Source organism: Bombina bombina, chromosome 1, assembly GCF_027579735.1.
Source record: "Bombina bombina isolate aBomBom1 chromosome 1, aBomBom1.pri, whole genome shotgun sequence".
In the NCBI taxonomy this organism is placed as follows: Eukaryota; Metazoa; Chordata; class Amphibia; order Anura; family Bombinatoridae; genus Bombina; species Bombina bombina.
This window is the reverse complement of record NC_069499.1, coordinates 959,372,215-959,399,361: the sequence shown is the minus strand read 5'-3', so window position 1 is coordinate 959,399,361 and position 27,147 is coordinate 959,372,215. Positions and strand designations below refer to the sequence as shown.

The 27,147-nt window shown below is 40.7% G+C and overlaps 1 protein-coding gene across 2 annotated transcripts in view; it reads right to left on the bottom strand.

Moving 5' to 3' along the window:
* The window catches only part of EDN3 (endothelin 3), a 275,790-nt gene that overhangs the window by 206,561 nt on the left and 42,082 nt on the right, over nt 1-27,147 (bottom strand). The window contains exons 2-3 of one of the 2 annotated variants that reach the window (XM_053705367.1): nt 2,909-3,296; nt 1,735-2,059 (exon numbers count right to left, since the gene is read on the bottom strand). In XM_053705367.1, the coding sequence (XP_053561342.1) occupies nt 1,735-2,059; nt 2,909-2,960 (377 nt within the window). In that variant the 5' untranslated portion in view covers nt 2,961-3,296. The remainder of the gene's footprint in view (nt 1-1,734; nt 2,060-2,908; nt 3,297-27,147) is intronic. The other variant, XM_053705397.1, reaches the window with a different exon arrangement.

Here is a 27,147-nt window from a genome sequence, read left to right as displayed (position 1 = left end):
AAAACTGGTGAGCCAATCAGAAGCAGGCATACAAGAGTATGCTCCAATAACTGGCCCTATCCTTATCTGAAACAGATAGTGGGTGTTCCAGGAGTGCAACTTTAATTCCTTAAAAAAGGGTTTTAAACACAGTCAAAGACAAAAAAAGAGGAAATGTGTTTAAAATTAAAATGCGCTAACAAAATTAAGCATTTTATTTGTACTACAAAATCTCCCTTTAAAGTAATAGGAAAGGCAAAATTAAACTTGCAAGAATCAGATAGAATATGTAATTTTAAGACACTTTTAAATTCACTTCTATTTTCAAATGTGCTTTGTTCTTTTTGTATCCCTTGTTAAACAAAGAATATGTGCATATCCTATACTAGTAGGAGCTAGCTTCTGATTGGTGCATGTACACATTTATCTCTTGTGATTGGCTAACTAGATGTGTTCAGCTAGCAGCCAGTAGTGCAATGTTGTTCCTTCAGCAATGGATAACAAGAGAATTAATCAAAATTGATAATAGAAGTAAATTGAAAAGTTGTTTAGAATTGTATGTTCTATCCGTATCCTGAAAACAAAAGATGGGGTTTTCTGTCCATTTAATATAGAAGGGAGTGAACAAACTGTGGTATAATAACCAATAGTTACACACATTAGATATCTTACTGTACAGTCGAGCACACAAACTACAGATACTAGTTTACAATCCAGTATACAACAAGCTGTACATCATAATACACTTGTATATAAATATGACACAGAGTGCAATATACAGTGAGGTATTCAAGCTTCAGATCTCAATATGCCCAAGAGGTCAATTTATCACAAAAACAACCCTAATTTAAACAGTTCTGTATATAAGGGCACACTGTCATGCTGCCAATCTCAATATACTGAGGGGAACACAAGCTGACAAGCAGTGAGATTTCACTGGATTCTAGTTCTCTGTATACAGGTTTTAATAGTCTCATTATCATTATACAGGGGGTGTGTACTGGCTTTTATTATGGTTGGAGGCACATTCCAGAAGGAATACACAACACTTTCTTTTCTTATCAAAGGGGCATTACAGTCCTTTAATTTCTGTGATTTATTAAAAGAGTCTGCATTATACTTTTATTGTTTGTTTGTTGTTGGGGGTTTTTTTTTATGTTCTTGGGCTGACTTTTGTTCTTAAACTTGTAGGGTGTGTCACTGTCCACCAATAGAACTGTGAGGTGTCTATAGCCAATGAGCTTCTATCCTACAGACCAACAAGAATCAAATGAAACCACTTAAACATAACCGTTTTTCATACAAGTAAAATATATATTGTAACATGTTTAAATAGTTTCCTTTCATGTACATGATGTGTATATTTCAATATCCCTTTAATAGGAGGTATGTATTAAAACATTTATTTTACAGGTCTACAGAATCACTAATGGTCATGATTAATATGATGCAACAACTTATTCATGTGGGCCATATAAATAACATTGTGCTCTTCCCCTTGTGTATGACACAGCACTAATTGACTAAAATGCAAGTCAATAGATAGACAGTGTGATCAGGGGCTTTCTGCAGAGGCTTAGATACAAGGTAATCATCGTGTTGGCTGTGCAAAACTGGGGCAAGGGTAAAAAATGGATTATCTATCTTTTTAAACAATAAACATTTTGGAGCTGACTGTCCCTTTCGTTTGATTGTATGTAAAGGTGCATTGCCTCTGTATAGTATGCATGTTTGTAGAACAGTGCCAGCACTTACTCAGGTGTGTTGATCCATATGATATCCAGATGACAGTAATAGACACATTCCTTGTCTTTGTAAGTGTAACATGTACAGCGTTTGTCTCTCCTGTGAGCTCCACCTGAATCTGATTCCAATTCTGAGGTTTGATTCCTTTGTTCATATCCAGGGATTGGGGTACCCTGGGGGCCTGGTGATGCTGGTCCCGAGGGAATATACCCCCCAGACTGCTGCAGGGGTGGCGCAACCTCCTTTTCTCCCCTTCCTGCTTTTCTTGCCCCATCCTTTAGCTGGAGATTGAATTTGCCACCCGTTGGCTGGGGCAGAGATGCCAGGGCAAAGCCTGAAATTTACAGACAGCAAAAGCAGCAAATGAATTCCAAGTTCAATTTCCATGACATTTTAATAATCAAATGCATGTTACTATAGTTTAGCAGCCTGGAAAATACTAGACAAGAAATAGTTACTAGCCACATTGTTTAAAGACAGATTTTTTTTAGTTGCCTATTGTATTTATATTAAAAGTCAACTGATGTGAATTTCTTACCATACTATCAGTCCGAAATAACTTTTTTTCTTAAACAAAAAAACAACTCATTGAATTATTCTAAATAGAGAGCAATACACATACTTCCACCTTAGTATCCCTACTGACTCCTAAATCTGATATCCATTTGTCAACTCCGGTCCTAAGGCAAGGGAGGCTTGTTGTAGCCCAGTGTGACAGCCAAAGAGTTAATGACAGATTATTAAAATATAATTAAACTCATGTTTAAGAAGTGCTGCAACTTGTAAAAGATTCACGAGCAGTCAGAGATTGTACTTGGATGCTTTATATTGCACTTTTAAATAGGTAAAAAAAATTCAACTATTTATATTTACCAAAAAAAACTGCATTTTACACTCAACAGGACACTAGACATTGAAATAATAAAGGGTAATGTATTTTGGGAATAAATACAATGAAATCCACAACTGGAATACATTTTATATCTCCTTTAATAAAAAGCATGGGGGGGAAAACCCATTTAAATGAAAGTACATTGAAATCTCTGAGGCATAACTATTCCTTTGAGAGTTTTAATCAGAAGCATGTTACATATATGATTGCTGAGACCACCACTGCGGAGCAGACTGCAGTTAGCTCTATAGCACTGACTGTATGTGCTAGGAAATATATAGTTTTTTTTACCTGTGTTAGGTGTAATAGCAAGTCCCAAAATGATCAATATTCTGAAATCCATTAACTCAACTGTAAAGCCGCTGCTTGAACATAGAAGAAAATCCCACAATGTATTTAATCCTTGTTTATGCAGAACTGGTCACAGAATCCCATCTCAGTTTTCTCAACTGCTCAAGAGCAAAAGATTTGGTTGAACTTGTTCCTTAGTCTTGGAGGGGAAGACTTGTCAAGAGAGATATAGAGAGATAGCCCAGAGCTTTGAATGTGAACAGAAGGAGAGTGCTGCTTAAAAACTGGTGTGGATCAGACGCCTCCCACAGGAGACATCACTGTGGTACTGCAGAGTTTAGTTCAATGGGAAAGACTGGGATCTGTGCACGCTGTTTCACACACTTATCTGGGGAGAACAATCCTTTTACTGAGACATATACATTAGATTAGATAGAAAGATATATTATATAGATATATTGATAGATTAGATCGATAAATGATGACATAGATAATAGAGATATATATAGATAGATATAGATAGATGATAGATATAAGATATAGATAGATGATAGATATATATCTGTGTGTGTTTTAAAATAAATAGAAACCCTAAAATAAAAATGTTATTTGAAATATTCTGACTGCAAAATTGGTACAAAAGTTAAAACAAAAAATGGTTACTTCATATAGAAAGTTTAACATTTTTTGAAATATTAAGAAAGATACTATGTCTACAAAAACACACAAAAAGGGAAATAGGCAAAATGATAGGAAACAAATGATGCAACCAATAAAAAGAAACATTAAATATAATCGGTTACTATAATTCATGCCAAATAATGGAAATCATATACAAATGCACACAGTGTTACAAACTATACAGTTATATATATAGAGAGAGAGTTTTTTGGTTGCTTCCATTTTCTATGTTAAAGAAAAGATGTTTCATATTTGTGTTCTGTACATAGCAACCTATCAGCATTTTTGTAGGCATAACTAATTACATTATTCGCCAAGGGCATTAGGAAGTAAATATCTAACTCAGAAGGCAATTGCATGCTCATAGCAGATTTGCTAGGGTTCGTTATTGGCTTTACATGTTTCTTTGATATAATTCTGTTGCATTAAAGACACACTATAAGTGTTATAAGCTACTACAACGTGTTGACTTATTGCAGTACCAAGTGATTACTGACCAGGTCAGGTCACATTAGAATGAATAAATGTAGAATCTCTACTTTTATACCATTAATGACTGTGTGCACTTTATGGCTTCTCACACTGTGATATTCTCTTGCCAGCAAGTGGTACATCCAATCAGATGCCATAGGACCAAAACTGGCACAGTATGCAGAGTGCTCTGCTGTGGATCTTACACAACTCACTGAGATCTAGGATTTTCTGTGTGTTAGGGGTGGTTGCAACTGTTATTTAACAGAGGAGGTGGAGTTAACTACATGCAAATCACCTGACTATATCCCTTAGTTACAAAGATTCATCTATTTGTGCTGCAGACAGCTGCCTGATAACAAGAGGATGCTCTGCTCTGTTTAGTCTAACTACATAGGAGCTTGATCAGATGCCGTAAGTCTAGCAGCTACAATTTAAAGGGACAGTAAAGTCAAAAATAAACTTTTAAGATTCGGATAGAGCATGCAATTTTAAACAACTTTCCAATTTACTTATTTTTTACTTCTTTCTCTTGGTATTTTTTATTGAATTGTAAAACTAGGTAGGCTCATAAGAGCTCAGGAGTGTGCACGTCTTAAGCACTCTATGGCAGTAGTGTTTTGCAACATATTATTTGTAGCTTTGTTATACAATGTTGCAAAACACTGCTGCCATAGAGTGCACATGCACACTACTGAGCACTTATGAGCCTACCGGGTTTTATTCTTCAATAAAAGATACAAAGAGAACAAATCAAATTTGATAACAGAAGTAAATTGGAAAGTTGTATAAAACTGCATGCTCTATCTCAATCATGAAAGTTACATTTTTACTTTACTATCCCTTTAAGGGGCTGGTGATATGCAGATCTTTTCTCCTCTCATCTATATGTTATTTCCTTGTGTGTTTTATTTCCTAGACCATGCACCATTTAGTAACCCTCCATTAAATAGTGTCTAGTTTCTAGTCAAGTCACAAGAGACAGAGTGACACACTGTTTTGAGTGTCTTCTCCAGATCACACTACAGATAATCCTTTTCACATCGTGAATGGAAGTTATGAAATTGGGCTGTCTGGTGCTTATATAACAAAAATCTTTTTTGTTGTTATTACAAACTAATATAATTTAATGCTGAACAAATAGGGTGTTTACATTCTATGGATTAAACAGAAAATAGGACTGACATTCACATTTTTCCAGGGCTGCTTTTTATTTCTATTCTGGCACTGTCAGCTGATTGCCTGGCTAAATTGTCCATTTAAAGGTATAGGAAAGTCAAAATTAAACTTGCATGATTCAGATAGAGCATGTGATAATGTGCTTCGTTCTCTTAGTATACCTTGTTAAAAAATGAAAACTCACATGTCATACACTAGTGGGAGCTGTTGCTAATTGGTGCCTGCACACATTTGTCTCTTGTAATTGGCTAAATAGATATTTTCAACTTCCTGACAGTAGTGCAATGCTGTCCCTTCAGCAATGGATAACAAGAGAATGAAGAAAATTGGAAAGTTGTTAAATTGTATATTCTATCTGAATCATAAAATATTAGATTTACTATCCCTTTAAATATACCATAGTGTAATGAGCCAGATAAACTGTGCATGCATTTTTGCTATCACTCAATTTAAAAAGAAATTGAGCATTCTTTTTTTATATATATTTATCAAAACAATATATTTTTTTGTAAGTCGACAATCTAAGATATTGATCTAGGCCCATTTTGCTATATTTCATACCACCATTTCACCTACAAATAAGATAATATAAAAAAAAAAAGTTAACTTTTCACAAACTTTGGGTTTCTGATTGAAATTATTGACATAAAACTTGTGCCATTATGGCACACATGGTTGTAAATGCTTCTCTAGAATCCCCTTTGTTCAGAAATAGCAGACATGTATGGCTTTGCCATTGCTTTTTGGTAAATAGAAGGCTGCTTTTTGCATCTGTGCGCCGCACTTCTGAAATTCCCGGCAGTAAAGGGGCTAATTAGCTTGTAAGGGTAATAATATTCTAGTGTAAATATTACCCTCCCACCTGTCATCCCATACCTTCATGATCCCTCCATAACAGCTCTCCCACCCCCCCTACCCACATTCTTCACCACCATCTTAGGTACTAGCAGACAGCCTGCCAGTATGACGTATTATTATTCATTTAATTTAATTTTTTTATTTTCTGCAGGGAAGGGCCTCTCACTGTAATATCTCTTTAAGACTGGAACCTCCCATTTCACCATCCCCTATTTAAAGGGACATGAAACCCAAATTTTTTCTTTTATGATTTAGAAAGAGCATGCAATGTTAAACAACTTTCTAATTTACTTCTATTATCTAATTTGCTTTAATTTCTTGATATACTGTGCTGAAAAGCATATCTAGATATGCTCAGTAGCTGCTGATTGGTTGCTGTACATAGATGCCTCGTATGATTGGCTCACCCATGTGCATTGCTATTTCTTCAACAAAGGATAGCTAAATAATGAAGCAAACTAGATAATAGAAGTAAATTGGAATGTTGTTTAAAATTGTATTCTCTAATTGAATCATGAACTTTTTTTGGGTTTAGTGTCCCTTTAAGCTGTTCAATTGCTAAGGTCATTGCTTGATTATTGGAGTTATAGTGGGTGTGTGTGTCCTGAACACTACTCATACTTTCTATCTCCTTATCGAGTAATCTACTCTGCTAACCTAACCAGAGTCTTATGCTAACTCAGCTGATCCTCATCACCTGAACGGAACTCTCTCTCTCTGCTTACATCGCTGGAGCGGTTAAGCACTTGCCTCTATGCACTCGCTTCCTCCTATTACCGCTGGAGTGGTTTGATTGAGAACGCTGTTCTCATTCTTGCTTGTATCTTATCAGCTCTTGGAACAAAAGTATCATTACCAAATTCAACAACCTCCATTGACTCTGCTCGGTCTTTTCTCACCTACTCCAATTGATCCGCTTTCTATGTTGCCACACCGACCGCAAGTATATGTGTTGTTTGCTAATTGATCATTTGCAATATTTGCTAAGTTTCATGTTGCCAATGCTACTACTAACCGCAACTGTGTTGTTTGCTAAACGAACTGTGCATTCCATACTAAACTCCATGCTTGTCCCACTACTACTATTTGCAAGTATAAAGGTATTTGCTAGATAATCTGTGTATTCCATAATACGCATCATGTTTGTTACACTACCGCTAAGCACATGTGTTATTTGCTTGATGAACTATATATTCTACTTGTCTTCATTTGATATTTCAAACCATATGGAATATTCTGAAACAACCATCCACAAAACGTTCATCTCTCTCTCTCTCTCTCTCTCTCTCTCTCTCTCTCTCTCTCTCTCTCTCTATTGCCCAGTGTGCTTAGAGGAATGTGGCTGCACCTCACTGACGAGGCCCATAGGAGGCCGAAACGATCGTCTGGGGTTGTCATGTTCCTTGTTCAGAGGAGAATTGCCTGGTATTTCGGGGCTGGACTGACCTTACTTGGCGGGATCAGACTGATATACTTCAGGAAAGTTTTCTTCTGTGAAAAGCACACTGGTCTAAAAGAGGCTGCTTCCGGGTGGTAAATCGCCATAGAACAAGCCACTGAGCTGTTGTTCGTTCCTGGTAGAGCGCTTCTCTCTTTGTATGCAAATTATTATGACCCTGGGGAAGTCTCCCTATGGGTGATGGGGGAAACCAGACGTGGACTCCTTGCCCAGTGTGCTTAGAGGAATGTGGCTGCACCTCACTGACAAGGCCCATAGGAGGCCGAAACGATCGTCTGGGGTTGTCATGTTCCTTGTTCAGAGGAGAATTGCCTGGTATTTCGGGGCTGGACTGACCTTACTTGGCGGGATCAGACTGATATACTTCAGGAAAGTTTTCTTCTGTGAAAAGCACACTGGTCTAAAAGAGGCTGCTTCCGGGTGGTAAATCGCCATAGAACAAGCCACTGAGCTGTTGTTCGTTCCTGGTAGAGCGCTTCTCTCTTTGTATGCAAATTATTATGACCCTGGGGAAGTCTCCCTATGGGTGATGGGGGAAACCAGACGTGGACTCCTTGCCCAGTGTGCTTAGAGGAATGTGGCTGCACCTCACTGACGAGGCCCATAGGAGGCCGAAACGATCGTCTGGGGTTGTCATGTTCCTTGTTCAGAGGAGAATTGCCTGGTATTTCGGGGCTGGACTGACCTTACTTGGCGGGATCAGACTGATATACTTCAGGAAAGTTTTCTTCTGTGAAAAGCACACTGGTCTAAAAGAGGCTGCTTCCGGGTGGTAAATCGCCATAGAACAAGCCACTGAGCTGTTGTTCGTTCCTGGTAGAGCGCTTCTCTCTTTGTATGCAAATTATTATGACCCTGGGGAAGTCTCCCTATGGGTGATGGGGGAAACCAGACGTGGACTCCTTGCCCAGTGTGCTTAGAGGAATGTGGCTGCACCTCACTGACGAGGCCCATAGGAGGCCGAAACGATCGTCTGGGGTTGTCATGTTCCTTGTTCAGAGGAGAATTGCCTGGTATTTCGGGGCTGGACTGACCTTACTTGGCGGGATCAGACTGATATACTTCAGGAAAGTTTTCTTCTGTGAAAAGCACACTGGTCTAAAAGAGGCTGCTTCCGGGTGGTAAATCGCCATAGAACAAGCCACTGAGCTGTTGTTCGTTCCTGGTAGAGCGCTTCTCTCTTTGTATGCAAATTATTATGACCCTGGGGAAGTCTCCCTATGGGTGATGGGGGAAACCAGACGTGGACTCCTTGCCAAGTGTGCTTAGAGGAATGTGGCTGCACCTCACTGACGAGGCCCATAGGAGGCCGAAACGATCGTCTGGGGTTGTCATGTTCCTTGTTCAGAGGAGAATTGCCTGGTATTTCGGGGCTGGACTGACCTTACTTGGCGGGATCAGACTGATATACTTCAGGAAAGTTTTCTTCTGTGAAAAGCACACTGGTCTAAAAGAGGCTGCTTCCGGGTGGTAAATCGCCATAGAACAAGCCACTGAGCTGTTGTTCGTTCCTGGTAGAGCGCTTCTCTCTTTGTATGCAAATTATTATGACCCTGGGGAAGTCTCCCTATGGGTGATGGGGGAAACCAGACGTGGACTCCTTGCCCAGTGTGCTTAGAGGAATGTGGCTGCACCTCACTGACGAGGCCCATAGGAGGCCGAAACGATCGTCTGGGGTTGTCATGTTCCTTGTACAGAGGAGAATTGCCTGGTATTTCGGGGCTGGACTGACCTTACTTGGCGGGATCAGACTGATATACTTCAGGAAAGTTTTCTTCTGTGAAAAGCACACTGGTCTAAAAGAGGCTGCTTCCGGGTGGTAAATCGCCATAGAACAAGCCACTGAGCTGTTGTTCGTTCCTGGTAGAGCGCTTCTCTCTTTGTATGCAAATTATTATGACCCTGGGGAAGTCTCCCTATGGGTGATGGGGGAAACCAGACGTGGACTCCTTGCCCAGTGTGCTTAGAGGAATGTGGCTGCACCTCACTGACGAGGCCCATAGGAGGCCGAAACGATCGTCTGGGGTTGTCATGTTCCTTGTTCAGAGGAGAATTGCCTGGTATTTCGGGGCTGGACTGACCTTACTTGGCGGGATCAGACTGATATACTTCAGGAAAGTTTTCTTCTGTGAAAAGCACACTGGTCTAAAAGAGGCCGCTTCCGGGTGGTAAATCGCCATAGAACAAGCCACTGAGCTGTTGTTCGTTCCTGGTAGAGCGCTTCTCTCTTTGTATGCAAATTATTATGACCCTGGGGAAGTCTCCCTATGGGTGATGGGGGAAACCAGACGTGGACTCCTTGCCCAGTGTGCTTAGAGGAATGTGGCTGCACCTCACTGACGAGGCCCATAGGAGGCCGAAACGATCGTCTGGGGTTGTCATGTTTCTTGTTCAGAGGAGAATTGCCTGGTATTTCGGGGCTGGACTGACCTTACTTGGCGGGATCAGACTGATATACTTCAGGAAAGTTTTCTTCTGTGAAAAGCACACTGGTCTAAAAGAGGCTGCTTCCGGGTGGTAAATCGCCATAGAACAAGCCACTGAGCTGTTGTTCGTTCCTGGTAGAGCGCTTCTCTCTTTGTATGCAAATTATTATGATCCTGGGGAAGTCTCCCTATGGGTGATGGGGGAAACCAGACGTGGACTCCTTGCCCAGTGTGCTTAGAGGAATGTGGCTGCACCTCACTGACGAGGCCCATAGGAGGCCGAAACGATCGTCTGGGGTTGTCATGTTCCTTGTTCAGAGGAGAATTGCCTGGTATTTCGGGGCTGGACTGACCTTACTTGGCGGGATCAGACTGATATACTTCAGGAAAGTTTTCTTCTGTGAAAAGCACACTGGTCTAAAAGAGGCTGCTTCCGGGTGGTAAATCGCCATAGAACAAGCCACTGAGCTGTTGTTCGTTCCTGGTAGAGCGCTTCTCTCTTTGTATGCAAATTATTATGACCCTGGGGAAGTCTCCCTATGGGTGATGGGGGAAACCAGACGTGGACTCCTTGCCCAGTGTGCTTAGAGGAATGTGGCTGCACCTCACTGACGAGGCCCATAGGAGGCCGAAACGATCGTCTGGGGTTGTCATGTTCCTTGTTCAGAGGAGAATTGCCTGGTATTTCGGGGCTGGACTGACCTTACTTGGCGGGATCAGACTGATATACTTCAGGAAAGTTTTCTTCTGTGAAAAGCACACTGGTCTAAAAGAGGCTGCTTCCGGGTGGTAAATCGCCATAGAACAAGCCACTGAGCTGTTGTTCGTTCCTGGTAGAGCGCTTCTCTCTTTGTATGCAAATTATTATGACCCTGGGGAAGTCTCCCTATGGGTGATGGGGGAAACCAGACGTGGACTCCTTGCCCAGTGTGCTTAGAGGAATGTGGCTGCACCTCACTGACGAGGCCCATAGGAGGCCGAAACGATCGTCTGGGGTTGTCATGTTCCTTGTTCAGAGGAGAATTGCCTGGTATTTCGGGGCTGGACTGACCTTACTTGGCGGGATCAGACTGATATACTTCAGGAAAGTTTTCTTCTGTGAAAAGCACACTGGTCTAAAAGAGGCTGCTTCCGGGTGGTAAATCGCCATAGAACAAGCCACTGAGCTGTTGTTCGTTCCTGGTAGAGCGCTTCTCTCTTTGTATGCAAATTATTATGACCCTGGGGAAGTCTCCCTATGGGTGATGGGGGAAACCAGACGTGGACTCCTTGCCCAGTGTGCTTAGAGGAATGTGGCTGCACCTCACTGACGAGGCCCATAGGAGGCCGAAACGATCGTCTGGGGTTGTCATGTTCCTTGTTCAGAGGAGAATTGCCTGGTATTTCGGGGCTGGACTGACCTTACTTGGCGGGATCAGACTGATATACTTCAGGAAAGTTTTCTTCTGTGAAAAGCACACTGGTCTAAAAGAGGCTGCTTCCGGGTGGTAAATCGCCATAGAACAAGCCACTGAGCTGTTGTTCGTTCCTGGTAGAGCGCTTCTCTCTTTGTATGCAAATTATTATGACCCTGGGGAAGTCTCCCTATGGGTGATGGGGGAAACCAGACGTGGACTCCTTGCCAAGTGTGCTTAGAGGAATGTGGCTGCACCTCACTGACGAGGCCCATAGGAGGCCGAAACGATCGTCTGGGGTTGTCATGTTCCTTGTTCAGAGGAGAATTGCCTGGTATTTCGGGGCTGGACTGACCTTACTTGGCGGGATCAGACTGATATACTTCAGGAAAGTTTTCTTCTGTGAAAAGCACACTGGTCTAAAAGAGGCTGCTTCCGGGTGGTAAATCGCCATAGAACAAGCCACTGAGCTGTTGTTCGTTCCTGGTAGAGCGCTTCTCTCTTTGTATGCAAATTATTATGACCCTGGGGAAGTCTCCCTATGGGTGATGGGGGAAACCAGACGTGGACTCCTTGCCCAGTGTGCTTAGAGGAATGTGGCTGCACCTCACTGACGAGGCCCATAGGAGGCCGAAACGATCGTCTGGGGTTGTCATGTTCCTTGTTCAGAGGAGAATTGCCTGGTATTTCGGGGCTGGACTGACCTTACTTGGCGGGATCAGACTGATATACTTCAGGAAAGTTTTCTTCTGTGAAAAGCACACTGGTCTAAAAGAGGCTGCTTCCGGGTGGTAAATCGCCATAGAACAAGCCACTGAGCTGTTGTTCGTTCCTGGTAGAGCGCTTCTCTCTTTGTATGCAAATTATTATGACCCTGGGGAAGTCTCCCTATGGGTGATGGGGGAAACCAGACGTGGACTCCTTGCCCAGTGTGCTTAGAGGAATGTGGCTGCACCTCACTGACGAGGCCCATAGGAGGCCGAAACGATCGTCTGGGGTTGTCATGTTCCTTGTTCAGAGGAGAATTGCCTGGTATTTCGGGGCTGGACTGACCTTACTTGGCGGGATCAGACTGATATACTTCAGGAAAGTTTTCTTCTGTGAAAAGCACACTGGTCTAAAAGAGGCCGCTTCCGGGTGGTAAATCGCCATAGAACAAGCCACTGAGCTGTTGTTCGTTCCTGGTAGAGCGCTTCTCTCTTTGTATGCAAATTATTATGACCCTGGGGAAGTCTCCCTATGGGTGATGGGGGAAACCAGACGTGGACTCCTTGCCCAGTGTGCTTAGAGGAATGTGGCTGCACCTCACTGACGAGGCCCATAGGAGGCCGAAACGATCGTCTGGGGTTGTCATGTTCCTTGTTCAGAGGAGAATTGCCTGGTATTTCGGGGCTGGACTGACCTTACTTGGCGGGATCAGACTGATATACTTCAGGAAAGTTTTCTTCTGTGAAAAGCACACTGGTCTAAAAGAGGCTGCTTCCGGGTGGTAAATCGCCATAGAACAAGCCACTGAGCTGTTGTTCGTTCCTGGTAGAGCGCTTCTCTCTTTGTATGCAAATTATTATGATCCTGGGGAAGTCTCCCTATGGGTGATGGGGGAAACCAGACGTGGACTCCTTGCCCAGTGTGCTTAGAGGAATGTGGCTGCACCTCACTGACGAGGCCCATAGGAGGCCGAAACGATCGTCTGGGGTTGTCATGTTCCTTGTTCAGAGGAGAATTGCCTGGTATTTCGGGGCTGGACTGACCTTACTTGGCGGGATCAGACTGATATACTTCAGGAAAGTTTTCTTCTGTGAAAAGCACACTGGTCTAAAAGAGGCTGCTTCCGGGTGGTAAATCGCCATAGAACAAGCCACTGAGCTGTTGTTCGTTCCTGGTAGAGCGCTTCTCTCTTTGTATGCAAATTATTATGACCCTGGGGAAGTCTCCCTATGGGTGATGGGGGAAACCAGACGTGGACTCCTTGCCCAGTGTGCTTAGAGGAATGTGGCTGCACCTCACTGACGAGGCCCATAGGAGGCCGAAACGATCGTCTGGGGTTGTCATGTTCCTTGTTCAGAGGAGAATTGCCTGGTATTTCGGGGCTGGACTGACCTTACTTGGCGGGATCAGACTGATATACTTCAGGAAAGTTTTCTTCTGTGAAAAGCACACTGGTCTAAAAGAGGCTGCTTCCGGGTGGTAAATCGCCATAGAACAAGCCACTGAGCTGTTGTTCGTTCCTGGTAGAGCGCTTCTCTCTTTGTATGCAAATTATTATGACCCTGGGGAAGTCTCCCTATGGGTGATGGGGGAAACCAGACGTGGACTCCTTGCCCAGTGTGCTTAGAGGAATGTGGCTGCACCTCACTGACGAGGCCCATAGGAGGCCGAAACGATCGTCTGGGGTTGTCATGTTCCTTGTTCAGAGGAGAATTGCCTGGTATTTCGGGGCTGGACTGACCTTACTTGGCGGGATCAGACTGATATACTTCAGGAAAGTTTTCTTCTGTGAAAAGCACACTGGTCTAAAAGAGGCTGCTTCCGGGTGGTAAATCGCCATAGAACAAGCCACTGAGCTGTTGTTCGTTCCTGGTAGAGCGCTTCTCTCTTTGTATGCAAATTATTATGACCCTGGGGAAGTCTCCCTATGGGTGATGGGGGAAACCAGACGTGGACTCCTTGCCCAGTGTGCTTAGAGGAATGTGGCTGCACCTCACTGACGAGGCCCATAGGAGGCCGAAACGATCGTCTGGGGTTGTCATGTTCCTTGTTCAGAGGAGAATTGCCTGGTATTTCGGGGCTGGACTGACCTTACTTGGCGGGATCAGACTGATATACTTCAGGAAAGTTTTCTTCTGTGAAAAGCACACTGGTCTAAAAGAGGCTGCTTCCGGGTGGTAAATCGCCATAGAACAAGCCACTGAGCTGTTGTTCGTTCCTGGTAGAGCGCTTCTCTCTTTGTATGCAAATATATATATATATATATATATATATCTGCAAATTAGAATTGATTCCTGGGTTTTGTTATCATTGACTTCACTAACTATGTGGTCACACAAAGACTTGAATAAACTGCTAAATTCTATACTCACCCTTTATTCTATATATTTGGGGTGAATCTGAATCTAGCTACATTTATACATTTATAGAGATATATTTACAAGTTTTTTAGTCAGAGCTTTACACTCCCACTCCCTGCCCCTCCCTCCTTCACTGTGCTTCCTACATGCCCCCTGCTTCTCTCCCACACATCCCGTTGGCACCAATGGAGGTTGTTACAGACAGTGACACAGACCGACAATCTGTCAATCTTCCTTCATATGGTAATGGAGCCCTGATTGTGCTTGGTTACCATATGAAGGCAGATGCTGGAAGACCACAAGTAGCATGACTTGGTTTTCACTCGACAACCAAAATTGCTTGGGCTTCCAGCATGCCGGACGTAGATCTCCATTATGCATTAGGATGTACCTCATGACGTAGATCTACGCCCGAATTGCGCAATATACTAAACTGTTGAGCACAACTACCGTAGCTTGATTACTACTCACTTTGCTGTTTTTCCTCCTGTACCTGCAGATGTCTTCAAAGTCCTTTTCCTATTTTATCCCTTTCCAAGTATCAGTTAGTGAAGCTCTACATCTTCACACTGGCCGCCGCCATCTTGGAGCTTATACTTGTTATGTAACTTGTAAACTGTGCAAAAAACTGTAAAAATGTAATTCTTCCGCTCTCTATTATGTGAGCTAAACTGAGTTGCAAGGTGCAGCTGTCAAACAACCAGTAACATCACAGATCTATGAAAGTACACTGCTGCTGTCACAGGACGTAACCAATACTCGTGCTACAAGATGGCGGCACCAAGTAGAAAATGCAGAGCTTTAGCAGCTGGATTCTGTAATTAGTTAAAATAAGAGAACAGCTTTAAAGAGAGCTGCAGGTACAAGAGGGAAAACAATAGTATGGCGACTAGTAACCATGCTACTGTAGTTGTAACCAGCAGTTTAATATCCCTTTAAGGCAACTCTTTCATTACTGGAATGTAAGATTTTATTTTCCTGTGAGTTACTTTATTATTTTGTAGCCTTCTGCTATTTCTGAAATTAGTGTGCAGAAGATTATATGGGACTCCTATATGCTAATACTGGTTCATATCACTAAAGCCAAATCATGTCAAGGCCTACACACAATTGTCTCACATGTTTTCTCCTAAATATTATTGATTTAAAAAGTCCCTAATAATTGTTTTGGTTAAAGGTACTTTGGATTTTGTTTTTATACCTCCTGGGTACTTCCCACTATAAGTATTCCCTTGGAGCAGGGTCTACTTTAAATTGACTTTATTAAATTATTTTATTGTAACATTGTCCCTTCCATATATGTATTTAAGCCCTGCAAAAGTGTTAAAGGGACATACTGGTCAAAATTGAAATGTACATGCTTGTATTTTAGTGCTGAATGAAAAATCTTTTTGCAATATAGTCGCATTAGCAAAAGTGCTTTTGGTAAAATATATCATTGTCTTGTGGCATACCCACATATTCTACTCATACCCCAAGCACCAGCACAGAGGGCTGCAGTGGCTTATATGATACCACCCCGGTCTCAGGGATTGAACGAGTGTGCATGTGCCATATACAGCATATGTGCATATGCAAATGAAAAAGTGCTATCTTGTATTTACAAAAGTGTTTCTATTAAAATCTAATGCAAGTATATTGTAAAAATATTAAAAACTGGAATTTGAACTTTTATGTCCCTTTAATTTAGCTTTAAGCATTAAAGGGTTAATCTGGGGTCATGCTTCTTAAACTGGGGTCAAGTAAAAAGTTTTTGGGGTTCCCACAAAGTTTGATAAAGTACTGTGCTGGTAGTAGGCTAAGTTGCAATTACTAACCAAACAACAGCAGTGAAGCAAAGGTAGAAAGGAATATGACTAAGCCTATGACTAAGGGCCTATTGCAGGCTTGAAACGTTGTTGTTTTTTGGACCTATGGACCAAGTGGAAAAAAATAAAGTTTTTTTTATAAACTTTCGAGGCTAGAAATTTTATGAATTTTGGATTTTGATAGGGACTTGGCAAGTCTTTTTCTGTGCCCCATATAACTGGTGTGCTGTCTTTCTACCTCGGATAATAATGTCATGAGACATCCTGGCTGTGAATATGGGAGATATTTATCAAAGCGTCAACTGAAAATACACTGGAATTCCACGTTGAGATTGATCCGCCGTAGTTATCAAAGCGTCAAACCCGTGGAATTCGAGCGGAATCATGTTTATTCGCCCTCCTATTCGACACTATTTGAAGCTCTCAAGAAGTTATCAAAATTTCTACAGTTACGCTCTTTTCTTTTCCGACTCAGTATACCTGGTTTTCAATCCGCCACCCTTCAGGTCGCGGATGCCATAGAACTCAATGGGAGTCTGAAAACACAGAAAGATTATGTTTGATGCTGCTATTACATAATAAAAGTAAATTAGAAACTTTATTAAAATTTTATACCCTTTCTAAATCAAACAATATTATTGCTCCACATTTGGTGCACTAGTAGATATAGGGATAAAAATGAAAAATACATAACTACTGATGGATTATGCTACCACTTTGTCTCTCATTACACATCAAGGGGACAATATTTCTACATATTTGGGGCAAAGTTTTGCCCCAAAACTTGTCGCACTAATAGATATAGAGATAAAAATTAAATATATACACAGCATAATATAGCTAACTTCCTTTTTATTTATTGTAAAAATCTATGTGCACCATGTTTAAGCCATGTATTACAAGTCACACTCTCCACTTCGCGCCATATTTGATGCAACACTTTTCGCACCAATTATGATGCAAACTCCTAAATAACCCACACCCTATTGAATTTTTTTCCACCAGTTTTGATTGGAATATGCATAATCACATGATTTATGACATCAGTCAATCTGATTCAAATATACATTATAAACTATCACTAACAAATCAAATTGCTCAATATTTCTGTCATTGATCACTCATCAGAACTTGTAAGTGCCATTTGTTACATTGTGTATTATACTTTGAAAGTATGTATATGTTAAATTAGTATTAAAGATAAACATTGATGCTGACATTAGGACACACAGTGTAATATTTTAGACAAGGATTTTAAAATTCAAATTGATGTTTGATTGCTGATAGCTCAAAGGGATAGCCCACCTAACTTTAAACTGTTATGAATCAGATACAGCAGAAATTAAAATCACCTCTTTACTGGCATGCTATTTTCAGTGTATTTCTTCCTTCTCTTGAATTTCTTTTTTAGTAAGAAATGTCATCTTATATTCCAGCCCATTATATAGCCCACTATAACAACTGGGAAGGGGTGTTTTAAAAAATAGATTGCAATCAGGGGTTAGACAGGTGCAGAGAGAAACCTGGCCCAGCTCTTAAAGGGTCAGGAAACCCCAAAATATTCTTTCATGATTTGGATAGAACATACAATTTTAAACAACTTTCCATTTTACTTTTATTATCAAATTTGCTTCATTATCTTGTTATCATTTGAAGGAACAGCATTGCACTACTGGCAGTTAGCTGAACACATCTATTTAGCCAATCACAAGAGACAAATGTGTGCAGGCACCAATCAGCAGCTAGCTCCCACTAGTGCAACTTAAATGTTTACTTTCCTATCCCTTTAAAATATCCATAGATTGCAAATAAATACATATGATACTCTTATTACGTTATATTTGCAATTATTCCTGCTCAGAATAATAATACATTTACACATAGTGGTATAAATAAACACAGAGATATGACAGACAACACTGTTTAGAACAAAAAAAGGAACTTATGGATATGTAAATATGTTTGCAAAAGATTTCTGACATAACACACACACACACACATATATATATATATATATATATATATATATATATATATATATATATATATATATACATACTAAAATATTTATGTCCAATATTAAAAAGAATTCTAATAATTCACTCTCCACTCACCAAATATGTCACTACTTGGTATATTCACAATTAGTCGTGCTCAGAAAAAGAATTCATTTACACTATATACAATAATGTGCTAAAGAGAAATGTGCTTGTTCGTGGACAGTAATGAAATGGTATAAATTAAGTTGGGAAAAACCTGAATAGACGTGACATTGATGACTGTTAGTTAACACCAGTCAGATGCTCTTCGCACCATAGTTGACGTGCGCGTTTTTGATGTCTTTTTTGATAAATAAGGATATCGTATTCAGATCCACAGCCGCAATGTTTGTCGAGTGTATTGACGCCCGCGAATGCAACATAGTTGACACTTTGATAAATATCCCCCTGTGTGTGTGCATATGTGAGTGAGTGTATGTTGTGTGTTTGTATGTATATGTATGTGTGAGTTGTGTATATGAAAAACTGTGTGAAAGTAAGTATGAGTGAGTGTGCGTGGGTATATATTTATGAGTGTGTGGGTGTGTGTATGAGTGAGTGTGCATGTGTGTGTATGTATTTATGAGTGTGTTTCTGTGTGTATGAGTGAACATTGTGTGCAGAGTGCACACAGTACATGAGCGCTGCTTAACACCACATGTGGGGAGAAGTCTTCATGGAAAGTACATGGAGTTAGACAAACAGTCTATGGGGTTGAATTATCGACCTCCGAATGGAGCTTGATGCCCCTGTGTCCGCGCGAGCCTTCCGGCTCACCGGAAACAGCAGTTATGAAGCAGAGGTCTAAAGACCGCTGCTCCATAACTGGTTCGCTGCCTCTGAGGCTGCAGTCTGCAATCCGCCCGATCCTATACGATCGGGCTGATTGACACCCCCTGCTAGCAGCCGATTGGCCACGAATCTGCAGGGGGTGGCATAGCACAAGCAGTTCTGGCCCCTTAGGCTATGAAAGTTGAATTCACTTGTTTTTGCTAGTAATAATCTCACTTGTGTGTTATATTGATATATTTATATATATATATATATATATATATATACAGAGTAAACAATCCCTATTTGAAAAGACAGAGTGCTCACCATATTCACCTCTGAGTCAAACTGCAGTGACCAAGTGCGCATGCACACGATACGCGTCTGCGTTAGACTTTGACCGATTTACCTTGTTTGGTTTAATGTGTGCTGAATCACCTATTTTTTTTAACCGTGGAAATAAAACTGAGAATTTTTAGTCTTGTTGCTGTGGAAATTCATCTGACAGTATATATATATATATATATATATATATATATATATATATATATATATATATATACTAGTCCTAAAGCCCGTTCACACTGGCCATTTTTTGCAGTACATCGGTCCCACCCCTCTCTCCCCCTCTCTTTTGCACTCTTTTGCTCCACCTCTTTTACTCTCTCTCTCCCTTCTCTTTTGCTCTCTCCCCTCTCTTTTGCTCTCTCTACCCTCTCTTTTGCTCTCTCTCTCCCCCTCTCTTTTTCTCTCCCCCCCCTCTCTTTTGCTCTCTCTCCCCTCTCTTTTGCTCTCTTTCTCCCCCCTCTCTTTTGCTTTCTTTCTCCCCCTCTCTTTTGCTCTCTCTCCCCTCTCTTTTGCTCTCTCTCCCCTCTCTTTTGCTCTTTCCCCTCTCTTTTGCTCTCTATCTCCCCTCTCTTTTGCTCTCTCTCCCCCTCTCTTTTGCTCTCTCTCCCCTCTCTTTTGTTCTCTCTCTCCCCCCTCTCTTTTGCTCTCTGCCTGCTCTCTTTTGTGCTCTCCCCCCTCTCTTTTGCGCTCTCTCGCTCCACCTCTCTTTTGCTCTCTCCCCCCTCTCTTTTGCTCTCTACCCCCTCTCTTTTGCTCTCTCTCTCTCCCCCCTCTCTTTTGCTCTCTCTCACCCCCTCTCTTTTGTTCCCTCCCCCCTCTCATTTGCTCTCTCCCCCCTCTCGTTTGCTCTCTCTCCCCTCTCTTTTGCTCTCTCCCCCTCTCTTTTGCTCTCTCCCCCCTCTCTTTTGCTCTCTCCCCCTCTCTTTTGCTCTCTCCCCCTCTCTTTTGCTCTCTCTCCCCTCTCTTTTGCTCTCTCTCCCCTCACTTTTGCTCTCTCTCTCCCCCCTCTCTTTTGCTCTCTCCCCTCTCTTTTGCTCTCTCTCCCCTCTCTTTTGCTCTCTCTCCCCTCTCTTTTGCTCTCTCTCCCCTCTCTTTTGCTCTTTCCCCTCTCTTTTGTGCTCTCTCCCCTCTCTTTTTTGTGCACTCTCCTCCTCTTTCTTTTGCACTCTCTCTCTCCCCCTGTCTTTTGCACTCTCCCCCCTCTCTTTAGCGCTCTCTCCCCCCTCTCTTTTGCGCTCTCTCTCCCCCCTCTTTTGCGCTCTCTCTCCCTCCTCTCTTTTGCGCTCTCTCCCCCTCTCTTTTGCTCTCTTTATCACCCCCTCTCTTTTGCGCTCTCTCTCTCTCACCATCTCTTTTGTGCTCTCTCTCTCCCCCTCTCTTTTGCTCTGTTTCTCTCCCCTCTCTTTTGCTCTCTCTCTCCATCCCTCTCTTTTGCTCTCTCTCCCTTCTCTCTCTCTCTCTCTCTCTCTCTCTCTCCACTCTCCCCCCTCTTTAGCTCTCTCTCCCCCTCTCTCCCCCCTCTCTCCCCCTCTCTCCCCCCCTCTCTCTCCCTCTCTTCATTTGCTCTCTCTCTTCCCCTCCCTTTTGCTCTCTTTTCCCCCCTCTTTTGCTCTCTCTCTCTTTCCCCCTCTTATTTTCTCTCTCCCCCTCTCTTTTGCTCTCTTTCTCCCACTCTCTCTTCCCTCTATTTTGCTCTTTCCCCTCTCTTTTGCTCTCTCCCCCTTTTTTTTGCTCTTTCCCCTCTCTTTTGCTCTCTCTTACCCTCTCTTTAGCTCTTTCCCCTCTCTTTTGCTCTCTCCCCCTCTCTTTCTATCTCCTTCCCCTCTCTCTCGCGCGCGTGCCCGCCCCGCTCCATCACACCTGGCCATGCCCCTGCTCACGCCCACTTCAGCCCACCGGCACCGTGCCGCAGCAGATCAGTAGACTCTAAGGCCAGGTGTGTGTTTGTCCTTGTGCAGTCTCTACTGCGCATGACAGCTTCGGACAAACACACTTGGCCTTTTATATTATAGGATATATAAATTGCATACCTGACTGATAAGGAATTTGTGTTGGACTATATTGTAAAAATGTGGATCCCAGGTGAAAAAATTTAAGAAGCTCTGATCTAGTGTAAAAATAAAATGCTCTATTTTGTTAGGTCATTTTTAAATAAATTCCATTCTTCTGTAATGTGTGAAATCCTTCAAAATGTTGTCAAAGTTGCACTTCTGAAAAACCCCAATTGTGCTTCAGCTAAGAATGCATCCAGTGATTGGTGTATACTCATGTATGCTAGCTCCTGATGGAATCTGGTTACGTTTTAAAATTCTCTAACAGAATGGGGCATTTTATTTTTGGACTAGAATGCTCATTTAATAAATGACTGCATTAATTACACATCCAAAGTCCCCTCCTATTTTAAGCTATATACTTATATACTAAAATATGCTAGAAAATTCAAGTTTAAACTATAAAAGGAAAATATGTTGGGAAGTACCCTCTCCAGCCATTTACATGACATCAAAATATTTCCTTAAAATAGACTCTTCCCTAGAGGCTGGATTAGTGGCCTTGATTTAAAAAAAAAAATAATTCTGGGTTTCTGAACTAGCATTCCAAATACCTTACATAGGCAGCCCTTTTCAGTTAAAAAGGATGAACAATAACTTCTCTTTAAGCTGCTTCCCTGGGCTCTCTAAGAAAGAAAATTACATTTTATTATCAAATTTGCTTAGTCTCATGATATTCTTTGTTGAAGAGCACACATAGGTAGTTGGCATGCACGTGTCAAGATAATTATATGGCAGCAGTATTTCCACAATGCATAACATTATTTAAAGCATTCTTTTCATTTTTTTATAATTGCTGCCATATAGTGCAACATACTCCTGAGGCTACCTACTTGCTTTTCATGAAAGGATTCCAAGAGAATAAATTACATTTTGTAATACAAGTCAATTGTAAAGTTTTTATTTTATACTCTTAATCATATTAATATCTCTGAAGTGAATACTAACTACAATGCAACATTGCTAGCACACTTTCATTTATACTGGCTAAGTACAATAGTAGTGGTTCTCCAGGAGTGCTGAGGAGTGTACACCCCTTCTTAAACACCTCTGAATACAATTAAATGGACAGTAAAGCCATAATATAACTTTCACGATTCATATAGAGCATGCAATTTAAAAAAAAACCTTTCAAATTTACTTATCTAATTTGGTTTGTTGTCTTGGTATCCATTGTTGAAAGCATACCTAGATAGGCTCAGGTGCAGCAATGCTACTGGGAGCTAGCTGCCAATTTGTGCCTTTTGCTGCTGGCTCACACAATGTATTCAGCTAGCTCCAGACAATGAAGTAAATTATATAATATAAGGAAATTGAAAAGTTGTTTGCTCTATCTGTACTATGAAACAAAAAAAATGGATTTTGTGTCCCTTTAAAGGGACATGAAACCCATTTTTGTGTGTGATTCAGACAGAGAATATCATTTTAAAAAAAGTTTCCAATTTACTTCTATTATCAAATTTGCTTTGTAACCATATTGGGCTAGATTACCAGTGTGGCGCAAAATATCACTTACGCGAGCACAATATTTGCACTCCACTCAGTAATACCAGTGCACTGCACGCAAATGTGCGCTGGTATAACAAGTTAGGTGCAATGAGAACGAGACATCGCGTTACATTGCACAGAAGCTTTGCGCTCACAAGAGCGCACTTCCATAGGCTCCAATAGAAGCCTCGTTCTCATGTCGTGTCTCACCTAGCGCAGCGATGGGCAACAAATTGAAATATATATATATGAATGTATACATATATATTTATGTGTTTATATGTGTGTATACCATAGTAATATGTAAATATATATGTATACAAGCATATACATATATATTTATATGGAACACACAGTCCTCATAGACCACAATGTAAAGGCACTTTTTTTTAAAACCTACACTATACTGTATTTTGGGGACATTGTGGCACATTTTGAAAATTAACCAGAGATCTGATTCTTGATTAATTTTCGGAGTGCTAATTGCTACCATGAGCTTGCGGTAGCAATAACCAGCCACTTGTAATGGCTTGTTATTTATCCGCTCGGGGGAATTTTCCTGTTTACGGCCCCGCGATAAATTAGCGCTCCACTTGTAATCCAGCCCATTATTGGTTGTTGAAGAAATACCTAAGTAGATGTCTAGACCACTACATGGCAGGAAACAGTGCTGCCATCTAGTGCTCTTGCATATGGATAACATTCTTGCAAAACTGCTGCCATATAGTGCTCAAGACGAGTGCAGCTTATGTCCCTGCATATTTAAAGGGATATTCCAGTCAAAATTTAAATGAACATATATGAATTACATATTTGGAAAGAGACATATTGGCAATAATGCTTCTAGTAAAAGTTATCACTGTTTTAGTGTTAACATTTTTTTCTGCAGGTGCATGTGAAACATATCTAGATATTGTTAGTGCAGCAGCATTTTAAATATTACACCTGCTCTGAGTGCTAGTGGGGATTGTATTATGTCCGCAATTAACAAATTAACAGCAAGATTATGAGTTTTGAGCGCTATAGGGATTTTAACGACCGCCACAAAAGTGGCGTTATTTCACCTCCCTATATCGCTGGTATTACAGGTTTTAAAGCACGCTTGTGCAGGCAAAATGGTTGCGTTCAGCTCCATACCGCACCAAAAACAAGCGCTGCTTTGACGTGCCCATGCACGATTTCCCCATAGACATCAATGGGGAGAGCCAGCAAAAAAAGCTTAACACCTGTGATCACGGAAACAAAAGCTCCGTAACGCAGCCCCATTGATGTCTATGGGGAAAAAGAAAATAATATTTAAACCTAACACCCTAACATAAACTCTGAGTCTAAACACCCCTAATCTGCTGCCCCCAACATCGCTGCCACCTACATAATGTTATTAACCCCTAATATGCTTCCCCTCACATCGCCGCCACCTACATAAAACTATTAACCCCTAATCTGCCGCTCCTGATGTTACCGCCATTATGCTAAAGTTATTAACCCCTTAACCTCTGGCCTCCCACATCACTACCACTAAATAAATACATTAACCCCTAAACCTAACCCTAACCCTAACGTAACCCCAACCCTAACGTAATCCTAAACCTATCCCTAACACCCACTAACTTTAACATAATAAAAATGTAGCTAAATTAAATTTACAATTATTAACTAAATAAACCTATTAACCCCTAAACCGCCAGCCACCCACATCGCAACAAGCAAAATTAAACTATATTATCCCCAAACCTAACCCTAACATAATAACATAATTAAAATAGAGCTAAACTAAAGTTACAATTATTAACTAAATAATACCAATTTAAAACTAAATACATACTTACCTGTGAAATAAAACCTAAGCTAGCTACAATGTAACTAATAGTTACATTGTAGCTAGCTTAGGATTTATTTTTATTTAACAGGTAAGTTTGTATTTATTTTAACTAGGTTGTCAGTATATGGCCGGGTTATAACACAATATATTTAATAATTATTCTTTAAAATAAACCCCCAATAAACATGCATATACCAAACAATAAAATTAATATAAATTCCTAAGTTCTTTTTTATTAGTTAATATTTATAGACACATTGAAATATATATGTAGAAAACCAAATCTGATTTAAATTATATACGTTTAAATTATTATAATATGCTATACAAAGATCATAAAATTTACCTTTAGAACTAGCCTTATTCACAATTGAATTTCATTACCTCACCACAATGAAATATTACAGTATGGGTCACTAACGTCCAGACTGGTACAATTTAGTGCTTAGTTAAACAATAGAACAATATACACACTAATTGAAACACCAGAAGTTATATATATTCTAATGTAAACAGTCAGTTTAAATGCCAATTTATCTAAGCTGAAATAAATTCTTAGTTATCTACAATTAAGACAATTCTAATATATATATATATATATATATATATATATATATATATATATATATATATATATATCAGAGGATGAGCACTACTAAATAAATGTATGTACTTAGTCAATGTAAGATAATAAGTGCTCGAGACTATGGTGTACTCCTACCAATTACACCAAAAAATGGTATAAATACAAATATTAGACTCCGCACTAAAAGTGAATAATAATGAAATGCAAAAATGTGCAGAAAAAATAAAGAAATATTTTAATGTTTACAAGGAAAATGTAACAAAAAAATTGTTGCATACACAAAATCATGATGTCACAACATCCATACAAACATACATACAAACTGGGCATCCCCAGTTATCAAGCAAATATGGAGTGGAGGAGGTCAGATGGAGAGTAAAAAGCAAACCCAGGTTATATATGCAAAACCATAGGAATATATGATCAGGATACAAATACTTCGAAGCAGTTCATGCACTATAAGCAGTTCATGCAAATGGCAGAAAAAGCAATGGTAGGGTAGCTGGCAATTGCAGAGATGCAGCGAGGAATCACAAATGAAGCAGTTCATGCACTTTAGAAAGTTCATACATCCCATAGATGGTAATCGTTATTAGGATAACACATGATGTCAAGTATCACCAAAATGTAATAAAGTGTTTCCTTTTCTATGTTGACATTTGTTGCCATATGTATGTTAACTTTGTGACAGTGTAATCAAGCCCCTCCAGCACTCAAGGACAAGGGTCCGCCGTAAGGATAAGGAATTAGCAAATGCAGCGCTCTCAGAGCGATCTCACCCAAACCGTGTCTGGAGTATAACAGAGAGCGTCCGTGTCACAGAAAACAATGGTGATTCAAGCTGTGCTCCACATCAATCAGTGTCAGCGACTCGATACAGCATGTAAGTATCCAACTCTCTTGGCGTCTGACGTCACATCCACCAGTCAGGCAACGCGCTTTCGGGCTCCGCCCTTCAACTTGGCCTGTCGTCATTAGAACAACCACCTCCTTTTAAACTTGCAACTTGTAACTCCAGAACTCGCCCTCTTGGCGTCATTCCATCGTAAGCCACTCACAAACATAGGAGCCACATCACAGACATGCGCAAATGTACTAAACGTAATCTTTAAGCTGTAACAAAACTTGCATGATTTGTGTAAATGTGATACGGCTCTTACAATAATTGTGAACCGAAACTTATTGAGTTGCAATTATGTAGAGGGATATGAGTGTTAATAATTAAGCAACACTCAAAGTGAACCAATGACAGGCAAAAATGAAAAAAAGAATCAAATAAAAATATTTTTTTAGTAAAATGAATTTTTCTAAAAAAATTAAAAAATACAAAAGGAAAAGAAAAAACACAAAGAGTGTCAATGCACATCTTTTACTGAAGACAACAGATGAAAACACAGTCCCTATATAAAAGTACCCCATGTGATCTCTCTATTCAGACCATAAGGGGTTAAGGAATCCATTTTTTGGATCCAAAGTGCTTCCTTTTCGAAAAGCAACTTTTGTCTATTCCCACCTCTCCTTAAAGGGCCAACCCCATCTACCACCTGAAATTTGAGTTGACTTTTGTTATGCCCAAAAAGAGTAAAGTGATGGGCAACTGGGGCAGAGGGGTCTAATTTACCTATCGCTACTTTATGCTGTTTGATCCTTTCTCGGATAGATTTTGTAGTTTCCCCAACGTAAGCTAGCCCACATGGGCATTTGATGACATAGACTACATAATTAGAGTCACAAGTAAAGTGTCCCCTAATTGGTAAGCATTTACCCGATCTAGGGTGTGTAATTGTATC